This window comes from Hyperolius riggenbachi, chromosome 1 (genome assembly GCF_040937935.1).
Source record: "Hyperolius riggenbachi isolate aHypRig1 chromosome 1, aHypRig1.pri, whole genome shotgun sequence".
Classification (NCBI taxonomy): Eukaryota; Metazoa; Chordata; class Amphibia; order Anura; family Hyperoliidae; genus Hyperolius; species Hyperolius riggenbachi.
The window spans coordinates 213,478,935-213,499,561 of record NC_090646.1 but is presented as its reverse complement, the minus strand read 5'-3'; the positions used below and the strand labels follow the sequence as shown (position 1 = coordinate 213,499,561).

The 20,627-nt window shown below is 41.9% G+C and overlaps 1 protein-coding gene across 1 annotated transcript in view; it reads left to right on the top strand.

Moving 5' to 3' along the window:
- FGF2 (fibroblast growth factor 2) overlaps positions 1–20,627 on the top strand; it is a 93,975-nt gene that overhangs the window by 50,946 nt on the left and 22,402 nt on the right. The window contains exon 2 of the mRNA XM_068280139.1: positions 5,549–5,652. Within this exon, the coding sequence (XP_068136240.1) occupies positions 5,549–5,652 (104 nt within the window). The remainder of the gene's footprint in view (positions 1–5,548; positions 5,653–20,627) is intronic.

The window sequence follows — 20,627 nt, the reverse complement described above, 5'->3', positions numbered from 1 at the left end:
TTTTCTGCATGACGGGTAACACAACAGCAAAGAAAGTGTATGTACGGACGTTGGGAACCCATGTGGGTGGGGGACACTGGGTACAAGGAGAGCAAAAGGGAGCAGAAGGTTTTGTTCTTTGGGGGGAAGGGATAAGGTGCAAATGGTTGATGGCATCCACTGTGTTATATATAGAGTACCGTGATGTTGTACTTATGTGTTCTGCACTGGTGGCAAAAAGCATGTCATGTTGCCTGTTGATCATTAAAAATGTTCAATAAATACATTTGTAAAAAAAAAAGTGTATGGGGCCCAGTACACTAACCATGTTGCATTGCGCAAGAAGTTTCTAGAATCACCACCGGCCCGTCACAAAATCATGAGGGCTTTACCGTCAGACTTTTGCAGCAACGGAATGCATGGTAGTCCATGGGTGATGCAGACATGTTAAAAACGTTGGCACATTGGTGCACATGTGTGAAACAACACAAATATGGCAGGGAATCCCAGTGACGTACTTCCTGTCCAGCAGGGAGTACGCCACGGAGCGGCGACAGGTGTGAGGGTAGCATGCGGGGCGGCGCTATGCATATGACCCTGTTGGCACACTCTGCCACAGGGTCATATGAATAGAGTTTTTGGTGTTGCGATGCGAGGGGCGGAGCATCACTCCGTAATGCTCGTGCCAGGTGTAAAACCAACCTGAAGGTTAATTTCTCTGCCCAATAATCATGCAGTGCTAGTCTCTCAAAACAAGTTTATGTTGTTTAACCCAATATTATATAGGCTAACTGGCAATTGTAAGCCAGATGCTATCTGGTGATTATAAAACGGCAATCAGGCTGATTGATATAATATGTCAATAAATATGTTGATCAGCAAAAACCGTAACAATTGTGATGCATAATTCACACTAATACAAAAAGTGCCAATCCTTTATAAAATTACACATAAATTAAAGTTGCTGGAACATTAAGTATGAAATCTGAAAAGTGCTATTATTTCTTCTGAAAGAACAGCAGTTTTCTGCTGAAGATGTCTTTGGATGCTTTATAAAAAAGCCATTAGTGATTACAATATCCATACCCATGTTAAGGTTTAATGTCCTCCTCCTATTTCTCATAGAGATGTATCTCTGTTATTGTACAAACCCTACATACACCACTAAGCATAGATTTTGCGGAACAATGTCATAGTAAATGAGTTTATGCATCCAGCTATTAAGAAGCAAGACCAAAGCAGCACCTGATAATTATCATAATTAGGTGGCTTAAGTATCAGTGGAGGGAGTTTTTAGCAGTGAAGGTGGCGCTTATGTCGATTGAGTAGGGGGTAGGTTAGGGCTAGGCATTGTTAGAAATGGTTTGTCAGGTTAGGCGGTCAGGGGTGTAACTACAGGGGAGCAGTAAGGGAGCCCCAGCTACTACTTCACCCCCTGATAAAGGAAACCATCAGATCAGGGTTTTTTTGTGGCTACAATTGTTATGGGTTTTAAGATTACAATGTCCATACTTGATTCATGACCCTTACAAGATGGACCCCAGGCTGTGAGGCTCACCAGGGCTAGGCAAGGGGAAGTGTGTAAACACTGGGGGGCCCATGAAAGTGTTGCTGGGGGGCCAGTGATTTGTAGTTATGCCACTAGGCAATAGTAATTTTTACCAATATTTTATTATAGGAATTAGTTAGAGCCCAATATTAGAATATCAGTAATCTACCGACACTGTATTCTACTTGCAGCTATCTACAGTACCCTAGATTACCACGGCACCCTTTTTCGATGTACACAGCAAGACATGTCTGCTACTAATAAGTTAGGTAGTGCTGCAGTTAACTGGATTCATGTAATTACACTTGTGGAGGAATGATTCCACACTTCATTTTGCAGCGTTTAATACAGTTCATTTTTTCCATCCTTCTTCTCTGTGCCTGTCTGTTACTTTCAGGGCCGGAACAGCACTTTATATCGCTCTTTGCTGTAAGGCCGGACCATACGCTATTAGTGGTTTCCTCTGGCTAGTGACTGGAGGTGTGGGGGCAGCATCTGCATCACACAATTACAAGCCCTGGAAGCAAATGAATAACAATACCACCGCAGCACGCTGCACTGGGAGAGTTACTCATCCAAGTTTAAACTCTGGAAAGCTGGTAGAGCCAGGCTTGTACTAATTGGCCGTATTTGTGCACTCCTTCCAGGCTTATATTGTGATTAAACAGCATTTTCTTAGCATGAGTCGGTTACTTTTTTTTATATAAAATAGTTTGGTATAAAAAGAAGGGTGGGGGAATGAGAAGCAGGGGGCCCGAACTGGTGAAGTACATTTCAGGACAACCAAATTCAAGAGAAGGTTGACGGAGCTACTCACATGATTCTGGCTGCTGCAATTTGTAGGCAACCACTATATACAACAGAAGGATTATTATTAGTGGCCTCCCTTTACAGACCGAAGTGGAATAGTCACTCTCTTGGGATCCCTGCAGGAACATCAGATACTTTCTCAGAGATACAGTAGCAGTAGTCAACAGCAGTGCTAAAAGATTAAAGGACCACTGTTGTGAAAATCATAACATTTTAAATGTATATAAACATATACATATAAGAAGTACTTTTCTTCCAGAGTAAAATGAGCCATAAATTACTTTTCTTCTATGTTGCTGTCACTTACAGTAAGTGGTAGAAATCTGACAGAATTGACAGGTTTTGGACTAGCCCATCTCCTCATGGGGGGTTCTCTGGATTTTCTTTATTTTCAAAAGCACTTAGTGAATGGCGGTTGCTCCGTCCAACTGCCAAAAAAGTGTACGGTGAGCAGGGAGGCTGGCCAGCATCTTTGTATAAATCTTTTTCAGGGAGTGTCTTTATAACAATTAAAGCGGATACGAGATGAAAAACTAACTATAACAAGTAACTTGTCTATATATCTTATCTAAAGTTTAGATAGTTTACACAGCAAATCTAGCTGCAAACAGCTTTAATAGAATATGATCATTTCTTCCTGTGATACAATGACAGCAGCCATGTTGTTTGTAAACATTACACAGAGGCAGGCTTATCTGTATCTTGAGCAAAAAAAACCTAATCCCCCCCTCCTCCTCCCTCCTCCCCTCTGCCTCTAAAATCTCTGGCTAGTAATACCTCCCCCCTCCTCCTGCCCAGACGGAGCTCCAATGAGCCCTTGCTACTGTCTGAAAGTGCCTTGGCTCTCTGAAAACCTGTGGGCGTGGCTTGTTAAGTTTATAGGGAATTAGAGTATTAAAACAAAAAAGTATTTGGCTTGAGGAATGCCCTATAAACAATAGGAAAGGAACACAATTATGCAATGAGTAAAAGTTCATCTCGGATCCACTTTAAAGGCCATGCTGAGAATCCCCTATGGAGAGATGGACTAGCCCAAATCCTGTCGGTAATTTCAGATTTCTGCTACTTACTGTAAGTGACAGCAACATAGGAGAAAAGTAATGTATGGTTGATTTTACTGAGGAAGAAACATACTTTTTATTTATATGTGTTTGCATATATTTTAAATTTAAAGATTTTTGCGACAGCGGTCCTTTAAGAAGCATTCAAAACGATGGAATAATTAGACAAGACAAATAACATTTAGATTGTGCTTTTCTCCTGGTAGACTCAAAGCGCTGGAGCTGCAGCCACTAGGATGCACTCTATAAGGAGTATTGCCCAAGGTCTCCAGCTGAATAAGTGCTGGCTTACTGAACATGAATTGATGAAATTCAAACCCAGGTCTCCAGTGTCAGAGGCAGAAACCTTAAAGAGACACTGAAGCGAAAAAAGCGGAAAGAAAAAATTATGATATAATGATTTGTATGTGTAGTACAGCTAAGAAATAAAATATTAGGAGCAGAAACATAAGTCTAAAATTCTTTCCAGAACAGGAAGAGTTAAGAAACTCCAGTTATTATCTAGGCAAAAGAGCCACTGAGCTCCACAACTTTCAAAGTCGCAGAGAGCTCTGTCTTCTGTATTATCTCAAGTGTCATTCAGTGTATTGTTGTTTTTTCTGCAGAGGACAAAAATTCACTAGCCTGCTTTGTAAAATCATTTAGAATGCTGAGTAGTGTGTAAAATGCAAATATTAGAGAATGATGCAATGTTATAAAAAACCCATAAAAACTGAAAATAAAAATATGAGAATATTTTCTTTGCTACTAATGTTCTAGTAATTATCCGTACTACACAACCAATTCATGATATCATATTTTTTTTTCACTTCAGTGTCTCTTTAACCAGTACTTTATCCAGCCAATTAAAATGACTAAACCATAAAAGGAGTTAACTTAGACTTACTTTCAAATAGACACCAGTTATATTGACACAGTGAGGCCTTGTTCAAAGTGATGAGGTGTAATGGCTGCTTGGTAACGCAGCTTACCACACAGCAATGCACCACCTATGTGACTTTCATAGTGTGGTGGGAGCGTTGCGGTATAACAGGATGTGGCATGGTAATGCATTGAATGCAGTGTGTTACCGAAAAACACTTGCATAAAGGTTTACAGCGAAGTACAATATACTTTTCCTTGTATGCTGTATGCTTCACTGTATGCAATACAATGCACGGGTAACATGCAGTGCCGGTTTTGTGATCCATTGCATTGTCTTCCTGGCATAACAGGGAATGCAATGCAAAGGTCACTGTGAACGTGGCCTAAGACTTTATTAACACAATGCATTATATTAGGTAAACATAAAAACATCTTTTATGGGGGGATCACAATGGTTTCAAGCTCCTTTCGAAACTTATAGCACACCAGAACAACTTTTTCACCTGTTAAAGTGGGCTGTTACCCAACAGACGGTTTACCGGTATTTACTCTATCAATAAGAGCAAGAAGTTTTAAATCAGGATGATACCATTTATTGGCTAACTAAAAATTAATAAGAATAAACAAGCTTTCGGCCTTGCAGCCTTTGTCGGGCTTACATCCTGTTAGTTTGCAGGCTGGTGGTACAGACAGCTATATACATACTCTATCAATGTAAGTGCATCAAAGTAAAGGCAAGTTCATGTTGAAAGTCCCTGGATATAGGATGGGGGAACAGCATATTCTTTCTGCAGAAGGATACATCTGGATTCTTAAAGGTCATGCTATTTTTTTTCAATGGAATGAACACTTGAGTTTTAGATTAATGTAATTAATGATCAGAAAAATATGCCAGAGAGTTCTTGGTTTACCAGACTATATGCGTCTTTGTTATGGCTATGTGTGTTTCCTTGCATATCCTATTCTGTGACAACCCTCCTCTTTATGTCTGTCTATGTGTGCACTTCTTCTGTATCTATGTGTATGCACTTCTGCTGTATCTATGTGTATGTACATCTGCTGTATCTATGTGTATGCACTTCTGCTGTATCTATGTGTATGCACTTCTGCTGTATCTATGTGTATGCACTTCTGCTGTATCTATGTGTATGCACTTCTGCTGTATCTATGTGTATGCACTTCTGCTGTATCTATGTGTATGCACTTCTGCTGTATCTATGTGTATGCACTTCTGCTGTATTCTTATAGTTTAAGTCACGGTTACATCATATTTTTGTTTCTCCAGTTCGATTGCAACTTCAAGCAGAAGAACGAGGTGTTGTTTCAATCAAAGGGATCAGTGCAAATCGCTATCTAGCCATGAAGGGGGATGGCAGGTTAATAGCGCTCGTGAGTACTGTATTCGTTTTTTTTTTCTTTTTGAATTGTAGCACATGAAAGTATTGTGTACAGTATTGTATAGTATATAAATGTGAAGGCTATGGCCAAATTTTAAGTCACACTGGGCTCAAGGCATTAAAGTGATGATTAGGGATGATCAATGAAATGCATATATTTTGAGTTTATGCAGGATTATGTAAATTTGTATGCAAATTTCTGAAGCTTGAAAATGGACCAATCAATTTAAACCTGGGTGGGACTTAATTGGTCAATTTTCAAGCTGTATATATTTGCATGCAAATTTACATAATCCTGCATGAACTCAGAAATATTTGCATCTCGTTGATCACACACAAAATTTGGTACACAAAAAGGAAGTTGCAGGGCATGCTGGGTTGTCCTTTTTTTGCTTCTGTACTTCCCCTCAGACTTAACTAATGCAGCCTGATTGGCCTCTTTCGCTCCTGTTTTCCCCTCCCACACCTCTGTTCCTCTCTGATTGGACAATATTTCTCATGCTGAGACTATGCACTTTCTAAAGTGTAGGTCTGGCAAATCAGGCAGAGGAAACTAAGGGAAGAAATTACATCAGGATTGTCTTCAAAATAGTCACAATTAAAATCGGAAATGCTTAGAAGGATTTCCTCTTTTTTTTTACTGTAGAAAAATCAGTAAAATCAAAATTTGGACAGTGCAATACATATGTAAGTAGAGCAAGTATATATCTACTTATATATGTGATTTCTATTTTCTGAGATAGTATGGCTGACAGCTCCTCTTTAAAATGATGTCATGAACTTTGAAAATGGGAACACTGGTTATACAGGCTTGATTCAAACATGCCAGAGGAGCAAATAAAATGATCAAATACAAGGCTTGGCAAACTCTGCCACAGCTAAATAGAGAAGCTGGCAATTTAGTCGGCATTACGGCACAATATCCTCCTTGTTCCGAGGTGAAGACGGACTCTTGTTTATGGCGTCCTGTGCCCTGCTTAGGCAGATTTATTTACAATAATGCTTGAAACTGGAAGTAGACACCATATGCTGGTGAAGAATGCTGTGTTTTTCCATATTGTGTCTACATCTTGAAATTTAATTTGTTTTACCACATGAAGTGAAAAAACAGTATTATTGTACTTATTATTTTTTTTTTTGTTTACAAACGGTACCAATTCACGGGTATAGTAATGGGTTTTGATGAAGTGCATAGTATTGTCACTAAATGTTTACAGAGGAGCTTACAATCTAATTCCTTTGGAATGTTGAAGGAGTGAATTGCTTAGAGTGAACCCTCCGGCTTCCTACCACATCACAAACATATATTATTAAGTTAACTGCTTTTCCACAAAATTGTCCTTATGGTACATATTCACTGGAAGATGGATCAGGATACCCACGGGGACACAATCTGATGAACGAACCTTCCCTGATCTGTCTTCCTATTGCGGTAACACGCGACGGTACATGACGTGCGCGAGTGACAGTTCAAACGATCACAACACTTTGTGCGGGAGTCACTTGGGATCTTTCTTGATCATAAGTGGTGGAAATTTTTGATCATTTTCTTGAATTGAAAATAAATGGAAAAAATGGTATGGTGTGTGGCCACCTTATCAGCTGACAGTCAAACAAAGCAGCTTTCTCAGTGACTTACTGTGAAGTAAGTGGAAAGGCTCAGAATAGTGATGGGGAGAAAAAGAGTAATAAGTTATGTCAGTGTTATCCAACTTGCTAAAAGACTTGAACTGTATAAGACATTGGAACCGATCCTATTTAATTTTCTCCTAGGGAATACCATAGTTTTTAATCATCTGTTTAACGTAACACCAACTTAGCAACTGAAAAAGTACCAAAAAGTAGGTGAAAAAGTACTGCCAAAATAAATCCGAGTATTTTCTTACTCACTGGTGGCTTGAAAGGCAGTAATTTATCAGTTGAATATATTACCTAGAAGAAAACTTAGCAGAAAAAGTGAGTTACATCGGACATTTATGTGGCAGCAATTGGTGAAGGGGAACAAGTGTTCCCTGAGCCAATTGATGTGCTTGGAATGAATGGACATGACCCAGATCAGGGGCCATGTCCATTCATAATAACGAACGTGAAAGAAAAAAAAACCCAAAAAAAACAAAAGCACCTTCTGGTAACCTGGGGTAGTGTTTGCATTCTAGTGCCGAAAAAGTAAAATTGCAGTAAGGTATTTTTTTTTTAACACTTAATACAATTAATCCTTCCCCCTTCCATTTAACAGAAACCCTTGTTAGAAAATAAGTAAAAATAAATGTAAAAACAAATACATAAATAGTTGCCTTTCAGGAATCAGATTTTTTGTAATATGCATGCTTGACTTACCAAGGGCGAAGAGGGATAATTTGCATATTCAGTAGTAGTGCATTGTGGGTAACCACAAATGTTCACTTATAGCTGAATTATTGCAGATTTCCTTCTGTTTTAAGAAGGCAAATACACCAAGCTTTGCTTTTTTTTAGTAGGAGGGCTTTTTGGTCCCTTTTATCCCCCTATACATTCCTAGTAGTTTGGGTCACCCTGAGCTGCTTGGTTACTCTGTTGTACTGGTCCAAGCCCTATCTCATACAGCCTTATCAATCCCTGCCATGTACTGATGAGGACCAAAAGTCCAAAACAGGCTGTCTACATGTGGGTTTGATATGGCTGTGTAAAATGTAAAGCTATAGGCTTGCTATACACCAGCGGCTCTGGATGCTTGCTTGGCTTACCAAGGGTGAAAAGTTATAATTTGTATATCCAGTAGTAGTTAACTGTGAGTAACCACACATGTTCACTTATAGCTGAATTATTGCAGATTTCCTTCTGTTTTAAGAAGGCAAATACACCAAGCTTTGCTTTTTTTAGTAGGAGGGCTTTTGGTCCCTTTTATCCCCCTATACATTCCTAGTGGTTTGGGTCACCCTAAGCTGCTTGGTTACTCTGTTATAATATGTATGTCATGAGGGTATAATACTGTTATTTTAGCAAATAAGGGCTTGTAATTGTTGATCGAAACACCAGAAACAAAAACAAAAAAAACTTTATTTCCTAACAATATATTGTTGCCATACATTGTACTAGGAACATCATTTAAATGTGATAGCCAGTATTAATGGGCAAATAAAATGGGTGAGTTTTATTTATAGTAGCTTTGCTCATTTTAAAACTATAGGAGATGGAATTGGAGAAATAGTGTATGTTTTTTTTTTCATTTGTTATTATTTTTCCCCATAAAATGTATAGAAAATAAAGTAATTACTGAAAACAAGTATTGACCACAAAAGCCTAATTTGTGGTGAAAAAACAAGATATAGATTATTCAGGTGTGAGAAGCAGTGATAAAGTTATGGCCAAATGAATGGGAGGAGCGCTGACAGGTGAAAATGGCTCTTTTGGGGGTAAGGGTAAAATTGGCTGTGGGGTGAGGTGGTTAAAAGGTAACTGGTGTAATACTTTTAAATCAATGCTTAGCTTATTTTAAAACCCTAACATGGTTTTGACTGTACAGTTATTTTTTTAAAGGCAGAATTGGTTTTGGCATCTTTTCTGGTCCAGTGGGTACGGGACAACAATCATAGTTTCATGGTTTTCTAATGGGCACCTTGGTCTTGTTCACACACAAAATCACAAGGTTAGTGAAGGTTTGTTATTAATTAAATCGCACGTTTATAATCTTTTGCTCATTAGATCATTTAGATCATTTTAGGACACAGAACAATAATTTGTGTTTGACCCAAAAAGTATATTGTGGTGGCCAAAGCAAAAAAATAAATAAAAAAAAAAGGGTCATGTCATGGAAATAGCTTTGTGCTTTGAGTTTGAATAGACAGAGGGGTTCAACCTCAAGCTTTGGCTGGAAGACACCAGCAAGCTTACTTGATGGTTTTCCAAGTATTTCCTGTAACTACTAATACATGTGGGAGTATGACTGTTCATCTGATCTGCAACGACTGCCGTAGCATTCACAGCATATAAAGCTGTATATTACATTAAAAGGAAATTGTCAATTACATTTTTCAACTTAATCTTCAATTACCTCTTCACTAGAGAAGGTTTTTAAACCATATTTGTTAAAAAGATGATGTGTAATAATTCCATTTATTTCCCATGGTAGGTCTGGATACATTTATATAAGACACATGAGCTTGTTTTGTACATGCTGAACGGGAGGTGTCATCCATTACCAGTAAAGGTCAACATTAGTTCATAATGATAGGGCTAGAATTGTGCTTTCTTAACCTCCTTAGTGGTAACCCCGTGTGTGACACGGGGTAAGCCGCCGGAGGGTGCCGCTCAGGCCCTGGGCCGATTTAAATAATTTTTTTTTTGCTGGACGCAGCTAGCACTTTGCTAGCTGCGCCAGCACCCCGATCGCCGCCGCCGCGCGCCCGATCGCCGCTATCCGGTGCGGCGCGCGGCCCCCCCCCCAGACCCCGTGTGCTGCCTGGCCAATCAGTGCCAGGCAGCGCCGAGGGTTGGATCCGGAGTCCCAATGACGTCATCCCGCCCCGTCGCCATGGCGACGGGGGAAGCCCTCCAGGAAATCCCGTTCTTTGAACGGGATTTCCTGATCGGAGATCGCCGAAGGCGATCGAAGCGGGCGGGGGGATGCCGCTGAGCAGCAGCTATCATGTAGCGAGCCCTGGGCTCGCTACATGATTTAAAAAAAAAAATTAAAAAAAAACTGCTGCGCTGCCCCCTGGCGGTATTTTTCATACCGCCAAGGGGGTTAAAGAGTACCAGAGACTATGGCCTCAATTCACTAAGATCATGCTGGAGATAATAAGGCAAGAAAAAACTTACCTCCACACAGTAAGAGAGTTATCTTATCTCTTCATTCCTTACGTTACCTCTTCTGTAGTTAATTTACCTCCTCTGTAGTTAAGTTACCTCCTCTGTAGTTAAGTTACCTCCTCTGTAGTTATTTTCACACACAGTTAATGAACAGCCTGTCTTTAACTCTGGAGTTATTTTAAGGATTAAAGAGTTAACTTAAAGACAGAAGAGTTAACTTTAGGTTTGCCTGAGGTAAAATGTTTCCTGAATACTACATGCCTTATCACCATGGTAACAACTCTAGAAGCGTTAATAAAGACAGGAGATAAGCTTAGTGAATTGAGGCCAATATAAAATAAGTTTTATACATACCTGGAGCTTCCTCCAGCCCCATGCGCACGGATCACTCCCATGCCGCCGTCCTCAGTCTTCTCCCTCTTCGGTACCGGGTCCTGTAACTTCAACCAGTCGCGCAAAAGAAGTGTGCTCTCTCTGCGTATCTCTCCGGTGGCTGCCTGTTTCTTTTAAAACAGAAGGTATTTGCAATTTTCACCTTCACAAGTGAGAAGCAACACACATAAAACATAATTTCAAAATGGTGGGCTAAACATGACAATAACTCTTTTATACAGCAGCAGATGTACACCTGATTTACAGGGGTATAATTGAATTACGTACATATTTATCCTACTGTCCTAAAGTCATGCACTATAGGAGTTGCTTTCTGCTATTTTGTTCAATTCTGCTTTATGATGGCAAAGTTGTATATGACATAGTTTTTTCAGCAGGAGTCTTTTTATTATTATTATTTATAGAGTGCTGACCTTTTCCGCAGCACTATACAGAGTATTTTGTCTTGTCACTTAACTGTCCCTCAGAGGGGCTCACAATCTAATCCCCACCACAGTCATATGTCTATGTATGTATCGTGTAGTGTAGGTTTCATACTCTAGGGCCAATTTAGGGGGAAGCCAATTAACTTATCTGTATGATTTTGGGCTGTGGGAGGAAACAGGAACATACAAACTCTGTGCAGATAGTGCCCTGGCTGGGATTGGAACCCAGCACTGCAAGGCAAGAGCGTTAACCACTACGCCACCGTGATACCCACTATGCCACCATCCTACCCACTCTTTTGGGTTTATCTAGGTGCACTACCAACAGTGTTGGTGGTTCTGGTTCCCTATAGCTTAAATGGCTACTGTTTAATGATAGGACGGATTGCAATGCGCACATAGCGTAACTCATGTTTTGCACACAAATGTGTGCATTGCTACTGTAACAGGCATTACGCAAATGATGTGCATAACACTTGTTTGCTAATGTAGTGCTAGTTTAGTGCATGGCAATTTTACCTGGGGTTTAAGGAATCAACCAACGTGTGCAATCAAAAATCAATTCTTTATTTTTATCTGGTAAACAAGTAATTAGGATGCTAACCAGGCAATCTAAAAGTTAAAATCTCTATTACATTTCTTGTTGATGAATGATAATTCCCCAGTTTACCTGGCTCTTATTTGGTACACACAAACTTTGGTACACAAAAAGGAAGTTGCAGGGCATGCTGGGTTGTCATCTTTTGCTTCTCTACTTCTACTTCTCTACTACAGAAGCAAAAAAGGACAACCCAGCATGCCCTGCAACTTCCTTTTTGTGTACCAAATTTTGTGTGTACCAAATAAGAGTCAGCTAACTGGGGAATGATCATTCATCAACAAGAAAAGTAACAGTGATTTTAACTTTTGGATTGCCTGTTTAGCATCCGTATTACTTGTTTACCAGATAAAAATAAACAATTGATTTTTTATTTTATGCCCGACAGTTACACTTTAAACTAAGAAATGTGTTTTGGTTCTGTCAACATGTACATTTAAAAGCACCACATGTGAATTTGGGCACAAGATATTGTGGATAGTAGAATATCAGTAATAGCCAAACTTCATCACTGCTACCAAGCTCTGGCACCTCTGGCGTCGAAATTAGCGATTGTAGCCAGTCATTTAAAAATATAACATTGGCCCCTATAGCAGCACCAAACTTCTGGGCCACAAATTGAACAAATATTACTCGATTCACTGTCAGCTGTGGTCCCACCATGAGAACATTAATCTGTATCCTTTCACGTACTTTTGTTATGGAGGATGAGAGAAAGTTCAGAATTGCTCTTATCGGTAATGGAATCAACATGAAGTCTACCATGAGAGGCCCATAAGAGTGGCGTACCTAGGGAATTTGACACCCGGTGCTCATTATATATAGGCATCCCCCCCCAACAACCAATGTTTTTGATGGCAGGGTTGATGGGTTTGGGCGCTGAGAGCATGTCGCTGCAAATTTTGGAGGATTTTGGGAGAATCCGTGACATGACTATGTACTCTGTAAAGTGCTGCAGAAGATGTCAGTGCTATATAAATACATAATAACAGTGGTGCTTATCCGGATTCCGGATATCCGGGTAACCCGGATATCCAAACATTTTTTACGCTATCCGGATTGGATTCCGGATTCCGGGTTTCTTTAGAAATCTGGACAGCTATCTGCAGATATTTGGCTGCATAACCCAGATATCCGCAGATATTGCGGATATCCGGATCCGAAATACTGTAACTAAGGAGATGACGTCCTGGAGCCAATCAGAGGGCTCCCAGCAGAAGCCCTAGCAACCTATCCCACCTGACCTCATTTAGCCAATCAGATGGCTCCCAGCCTAAACCCTGGCACCCAATCACAGAAAGGAACACTGCCCCCCCCCCCCCCCCCTGTATAATAAGGAGGGCTGCCATAATGAGACATATCGTCTTAGCTTGTTGAATGCTCACTGAGAGACATGTTCCAGTGCTGGTGGCCTACTAAGGGCTGTACACAGTTATAAACCTAAAGCTGTTCAGTGATTAACCCCTTCACTACTATCACTACACTATTGTTAAATCGTTTATTAGCTTGATTGATGTCATAGTGTGACAGTCAGATTGTGTGCTCCAGTGCTGCTGGGACTAGTAGCAAGGGCTGTACACAGTTATAAGATGTTCAGTGATTAACCCCTTCACTATCACTACACTATTGTTAAATCGTTAATTAGCTTGATTGATGTCATTGTATGACAGTCAGTGTGTGCTGCAGGCAGCTGCTATGTGTCTGTGTGTGTCCTGTGCACAGACCAGGCCAGCTGCTGTCTGCTGGCCAGCTATTAGCCTTAGGTATAGGTTAGGGATTATGGGATAGGAGGATTACTGTGTTATTGTGTAGGTAGTACTGTAGTACTGCAGTCAGTGTGCTAGTAGTTGTTAGAGTAGTAGTACTACTGTATTAGCTTTCTACAGAACTGCTGTGCTGTGAGCAGTGCCAGTGTGACAGTTAGTATGCACTAGTGTCTTCTCCTCTGCTGTCTGACTGTCACTCAGCACTTGTCACGTGTCACTTGTCACGTGTCACTTGTCAAGTGGCACGTATCACTTGTCATGTGGCACTGAGCACGTGTCACTTGTCACGTGGCACTTGCCACATGCCACGTGCCACATCCGGCATGCTCCTGGCACACGTTATACCTGCTGCTGCTGCATTGCCCTGCTTCTGCTGCCTGTGCAGCTCCCACCGCCACGCCAGGGTGCCACAGGCCACTGATACCACCTATATTTAACCCAAAACACAATTGCTGCGTAATTTTTTGGAGGTGTCTTGGCTGAAAACTGTCATGTCCCAGTTGTGCGGTTGGACTTTGGACACGATGTGGGCTGCACGACCGCTGTCTGGAACCTAGGCCTAATGTTAATTGACAGCCATTTTTTTTTGTTGGGGGGGGGGGGTTTAAGTCCCCACATCATCAATTAGTGTTCCCCTTTAAAAAATAATGATGCTACATGCCTCATTTACCCTTAAAAACGGTTTTAAGGCAATTTAAAAGGCACTTCCGGTTTTTCTATCCGGATATCCGAATCCGCCCGGATAATGCATTCGGATATCCGCATGAACGCGGATATCTGAACGTTCGGATTCGGATATCCGATCCGGATATCTGGGTATCCGGATCCGGATCAATTCGGATTTTAAAAAGTGGTATCCGAGCACCCCTGCATAATAATAATAATATGGTGGGACATTAGACTTTGGCCTCGATTCATAGAAATGCTGTCGGTAAGGTAAACTCGAGCGGGGAAACACCGCTGTCGGTATTTCAGCCTTCAGCGTGGTAATTCATAAAAATGTTTCTAGTTGTGATAGGTGTGCGGAGATATTCCGCTGTAGGCTAGCGTTAGGCTGTCGGGAGACATGCAGAAACAGGAGAAGCAGGCGGAGTCCCTCCGTGCGGTGTTCTCTCTGCAGCTGCTTGGGAGGTCTGTCCCATTCACTGCAATGTATTCCGCACGCTTCTCGCCACATCAGAGGTAGCGGTAATCCCCCTCTGCATACCGCTTCCTCTAACTTTTATGAATTGACATTTGTTACTTTTGTTAAGATAATCACCGCACAAGGCGGTGATTTATCACTCTGCTCGCGAATGTCGGCTTTTCATGCGGAAAAAGCCTTTATGAATACAGATTTTGCTGTGTGGTCGGTAAAGTGAGCCGTTTTCAGCATTTCCGCATGCGGGAATGCTTTATGAATCGAGGCCATATGACTATGGTTGGGATTATATTGTGAGCTCCTCCAAAGACAGTCAGTGACATAACCATGTACTCTGTAAAGTGCTGCAGCAGATGTCAGTGCTATATATATATATATATACACAATAATAATATGGTAGGACATTAAACTATGACTATGGTACGATTAGATTGTGAGCTCCTCTGAGGACAGTCAGAAAAGGGGGAAATACGAAATAGGGGGATGCACAGAAGGGAGGGGGCTAAAGAGGTAAAGGCACAAGACAGAGAGCCTGGTGGAAGAGAAGAAATGGCAGGAAGACTTCTCACCAGGACTGCAGACATCGCCAGTGCTGTTTGGCAGGGACATGCTGTTAAAGGAAGGGACAGAGAGAAGACAACAGGGTGGGAGGGGGAGTTGGGAAAAGAGATAAGATTACCTGCAATCAAGCTAATCTAAATTGCCTGGAGCTTGCTTCTCTGCTCACTACAGAAGTTGGCTGTCAGCACCTGTATCACTGGTTTCTGCAACAGTAGACTGCCCTGCATTATTGATTAATTACTCTGATCAGGAGGAATAATCAATAGTCTAGGGCACTCTGGTATTACAGCAGCCAGTGCACATGGCTACTAATGACAGGCAACTTCTGAAGCACTAAACACATCCTGCCTTCTCTCTCTGCTAATGGCCCAGCTGCAGCACAGCAATCATTCTCTCTACTCACCCTGCTGCTCTGCACATTCACTCACTGCAGCTGTGTGTAGAGAGTGAGGAGTCACATTGCCCACGGGACAGGAATGGGGGGAGGGGGGGTGCTACATCTAGTGCAGGAAGTAGTACAGCCCCATGCACTGCCTGCTGCTATTTTTCCAAATGTTGCCCAAACTATGACAAAAGGTCCCAGGTGGAAGAACACAGTGACTGAGCACCACAGCGGCACCCCTAGTCATGGCTACACCCGCTGCTGTGAACCCCTGCAGCCTTACAGGATCTACACCACTGGCCCATAATCCTGTGGTAAACCTTGTCTAACTGAAGATAGATTATTTTTAATACACTGATGTACTGGTTAAATGGAAGGTTCAGGGAGGGCGGTAAAAAAATAAAAATCAATTTCCACTTACCTGGGGCTTCCTCCAGCCCGTGGCAGGCAGGAGGTGCCCTCGCCACCACTCTGCAAGCTCCCGGTGGTCTCCGGTAGCCGACCCGACCTGGCCAGGCCGGCTGCCAGGTCGGGCTCTTCTGCGCTCCAAGGCCTGGCACTTCTGGTTTCACGCGGGCTCGCTGATGTCATCGGACGTCCGCCGGGCTGTACTGCGCAGGCGCAGTAGTTCTGCGCCTGCGCAGTACAGCCCGGCGGACGTCGGATGACGTCAGCGCGCCCGCGTGGGACGCAGAAGTGCCAGGCCTTGGAGCGCAGAAGAGCCCGACCTGGCAGCCGGCCTGGCCAGGTCGGGTCGGCCACCGGAGACCATCGGGAGCCTGCGGAGCGGCGGTGAGGGCACCTCCTGCCTGCCACGGGCTGGAGGAAGCCCCAGGTAAGTGGATATTTATTTTTATTTTTTTACCGCCCTCCCTGAACCTTCCCTTTAAGGGCTCTGCCTTTGTCATGAGAGATCAGGGTTCGAATCCAGGCTAGGGTCAGTACCTACTTAGTAAGAAGTCCTTAGGCAAGACTTCCTAACCCTGCAGGGTGGCCCCTTGAGTGCGCCCCTTAATGGCTGCAGCTCTTGAGCGCTTTGATTTGCAAATGTTAGGATTATTTATATACTGATGGAAGATGGGAGGAACTGGCTGTTAAACTCTCCTTGTGCTTCCTTTGTCTTCAGAAAGTTGGAGCAATCTTTTTCTCTTTCATGACCTGCTGACATGGAAGCCTTCATGGAATTTCCTAGAAACACATACTAAACTTATACAAAACTGATAGGACAGGACTGAAAACATACAGTGGTTTGCAAAAGTATTTGGCCCCCTTGAAGTTTTCCACATTTTGTCATATTACTGCCACAAACATGAATCAATTTTATTGGAATTCCACGTGAAAGACCAATACAAAGTGGTGTACTCGTGAGAAGTGGAATGAAAATCATACATGATTCCAAACATTTTTTTACAAATAAATAACTGCAAAGTGGGGTGTGCGTAATTATTCAGCCCCCTGAGTCAATACTTTGTAGAACCACCTTTTTGCTGCAATTACAGCTGCCAGTCTTTTAGGGTATGTCTCTACCAGCTTTGCACATCTAGAGACTGAAATCCTTGCCCATTCTTCTGGACAGTGTTTGTGAACAGCAGTTTTCAGATCTTGCCACAGATTCTCGATTGGATTTAGATCTGGACTTTCACTGAGCCATTCTAACACATGGATATGTTTTGTTTTAAACCATTCCATTGTTGCCCTGGCTTTATGTTTAGGGTCGTTGTCCTGCTGGAAGGTGAACCTCCGCCCCAGTCTCAAGTCTTTTTGCAGACTCCAAGAGGTTTTCTTCCAAGATTGCCCTGTATTTGGCTCCATCCATCTTCCCATCAACTCTGACCAGCTTCCCTGTCCCTGCTGAAGAGAAGCACCCCCAGAGCATGATGCTGCCACCACATTTGACAGTGGGGATGGTGTGTTCAGAGTGATGTGCAGTGTTTTCCGCCACACATAGCGTTTTGCATTTTGGCCCAAAAGTTCCATTTTGATCTCATCTGACCAGAGCACCTTCTTCCACATGTTTGCTGTGTCCCCCACATGGCTTGTGGCAAACTGCAAACGGGACTTCTTATGCTTTTCTGTTAACAATGGCTTTCTTCTTGCCACTCTTCCATAAAGGCCAACTTTGTGCAGTGCACGACTAATAGTTGTCCTATGGACAGATTCCCCCACCTGAGCTGTAGATCTCTGCAGCTTGTCCAGAGTCACCGTGGGCCTCTTGACTGCATTTCTGATCAGCGCCCTCCTTGTTCGGCCTGTGAGTTTAGGTGGATGGCCTTGTCGTGGTAGGTTTACAGTTGTGCTATACTCCTTCCATTTCTGAATGATCGCTTGAACAGTGCTCCATGAGATGTTCAAGGCTTTGGAAATCTTTTTGTAGCCTAAGCCTGCTTTAAATTTCTCAATAACTTTATCCCTGACCTGTCTGGTGTGTTCTTTAGACTTCACGGTGTTGTTGCTCCCAATATTCTCTTAGACAACCTCTGAGGCCCTCACAGAGCAGCTGTATTTGTACTGACATTAGATTACACACAGGTGCACTCAATTTAGTCATTAGCACTCATCAGGCAATGTCTATGGGCAACTGACTGCACTCAGACCAAAGGGGGCTGAATAATTACGAACACCCCACTTTGCAGTTATTTATTTGTAAAAAATGTTTGGAATGATGTATGATTTTCGATCCACTTCTCACATGTACACCACTTTGTATTGGTCTTTCATGTGGAATTCCAATAAAATGGATTCATGTTTGTGGCAGTAATATGACAAAATGTGGTAAACTTCAAGGGGGCCATATACTTTTGCAAACCACTGTACCTTTTTATGTGTGAACCAAGCCTAGCAGTGATACTGAGCTTCTTAACTAGGCCAGGGCTCTGTGGATTCTTACTGTATTTAATCCTAAAAATTGCAGCAAAAGGAACTGAATAGGTTTAGGACAGTAATTTTATAGTTGGTGATAGTTTCCTATAACCTTCAAATTCTGAGGTTTATCTTTCTGATCCTATATCAGGAAGGTACATAGGTAACATGCATGTTGCTAGTATAACATGTGTTATGCTAGCAATGTCAATTGTGTAAATACCATTAAAGCGGTTTGCGTATGGTAACTTTGCTGACGTTTAGTGAATATATTCCTATGTTCCCAGGACCATCCCCAACATATAAATGTTAATGTTATGTAAATAGACATACATTTTAGAAACTAATATGCAGTAAAAAATATCAGCAGAAATTAAATTTATTCACCATCGACATCAGAAAGATCTATTATTGTTGATAGAAAAAGCTTGTGCAAGTTCTTCAGGCTATTTTAAAAGCACATTACTGAGCAAATAAACAAAATCAACAGTTACATCAACAATGCACGCAAATTTTCGTAGAATTGCTTGGAATTACTCAGTTCTTGGCTGCTGAAGAATCATTTTTTGTATACAGCATAAAGGACAAGATAATATGATGTATACTGTTGGCACTGGAGGAGACACCTTTTACTCAACTATTACATTAACACAGGGCTGCTGCTTAGCATGGTGGAAGCCTCTATTTACACGCTCTTTAAAGACCATGTCGCAATGTCGAATTTGTGTAAATATTTTAATTACAAAAATCTCTTTGTTGAATACTGTAGGAAATAGTTTTTATCATTACAGCAGTGATTTGATCACCAGAAGAAGGATGCTAGCTGTGTTCTGCTAAAGCAGGGGTCAGGAACCTTTTTTTCTGAGAGAGCCATAAATGCCACATATTTTAAAATATAATTCCGTGAGAGCCATACAATAGGTTTCAAACTGGGACAGTAGGGCTCACGTCCCTGTTGCCATGGAGATGTGTATACAGTTGATCTGCCGGGCAGCGGAAGTGTCAGACACGTGTTCAGCTTCCCTTGGGTTTCAGCAACATCAGCAATTTTCCAGAGAGCCAGACAGGAGAAATACTGACTAACAGCTTGTACAATTATCTAGCTGACTTGGGGGGTTGATTCACTTTGTAGGACGAGATCCCCGCACTTTGGCCCAATAGGCTGCCTGTCAAGTGACAGGCAGCCTATTGGGCCAATCAAATTGTGGGGATCTCGTGCTACAAAGTCACTGGACCTGACAGGGTCCAGAGTGGGACAATTGGAGCAGCTGTTCGTTTTGGGGTAGCGCAAGTAAGTTAGTAGTGCATGCTACAGCAGTAGTGTGCCTACTTTGAAAATGTTACTTGCGCCGCCACACTAAAGCTACACTGCTTGAGCAGTGTAGCTTAGTGAATCAACCCCTACTAATTTGTATGTAAGCCAGATGTAGCCATCAAAAGAGCCACATCTGGCTCCCGAGCCATAGGTTCCCTACCCCTGTGCTAAAGCAATAACATCTGTGAGAAAATACAGTTCAGCAGGAGACTTGAGGGCAAATTCATTAAATAATGCTGAAAACTCTGTGCGCTGGTAGTGTATAGGATTACAAAGTTACTTATGTTAGTTAAAGAGAAGCCGTAACCAAGAATTGAACGTCATCCCAATCAGTAGCTGATACCTCCTTTCCCATGAGAAATCTTTACCAAGATTTCAGGACCATGTGTGATGTCAGGACCATGGTACTGACAGTTTCCTGTCATTAAACCTCATTGCATTGTGGGAAATAACAGCTGTGTTACTGTTTACAGCTGTTTCCAACTGCCAAAAAAGCAAGCGGCATCTCCTTCCACTGGCATCACCTGCCAGCAGTAAAAATGTCACCATGTAATAAATGTCAGGATGTAAATTAGGGAGACAAAAGATTTTACAATGGGCACACACTGACTAAATCATTTATACATTATTATTGTAAAAATGAAGCACTTTTTGTATTACATTATTTTCACTGGAGTTCCTTTTTAAGTAGTGCACGTTGTGCAATAAGCGCAGAAGCATTATCTAGGTAACGTGTGTT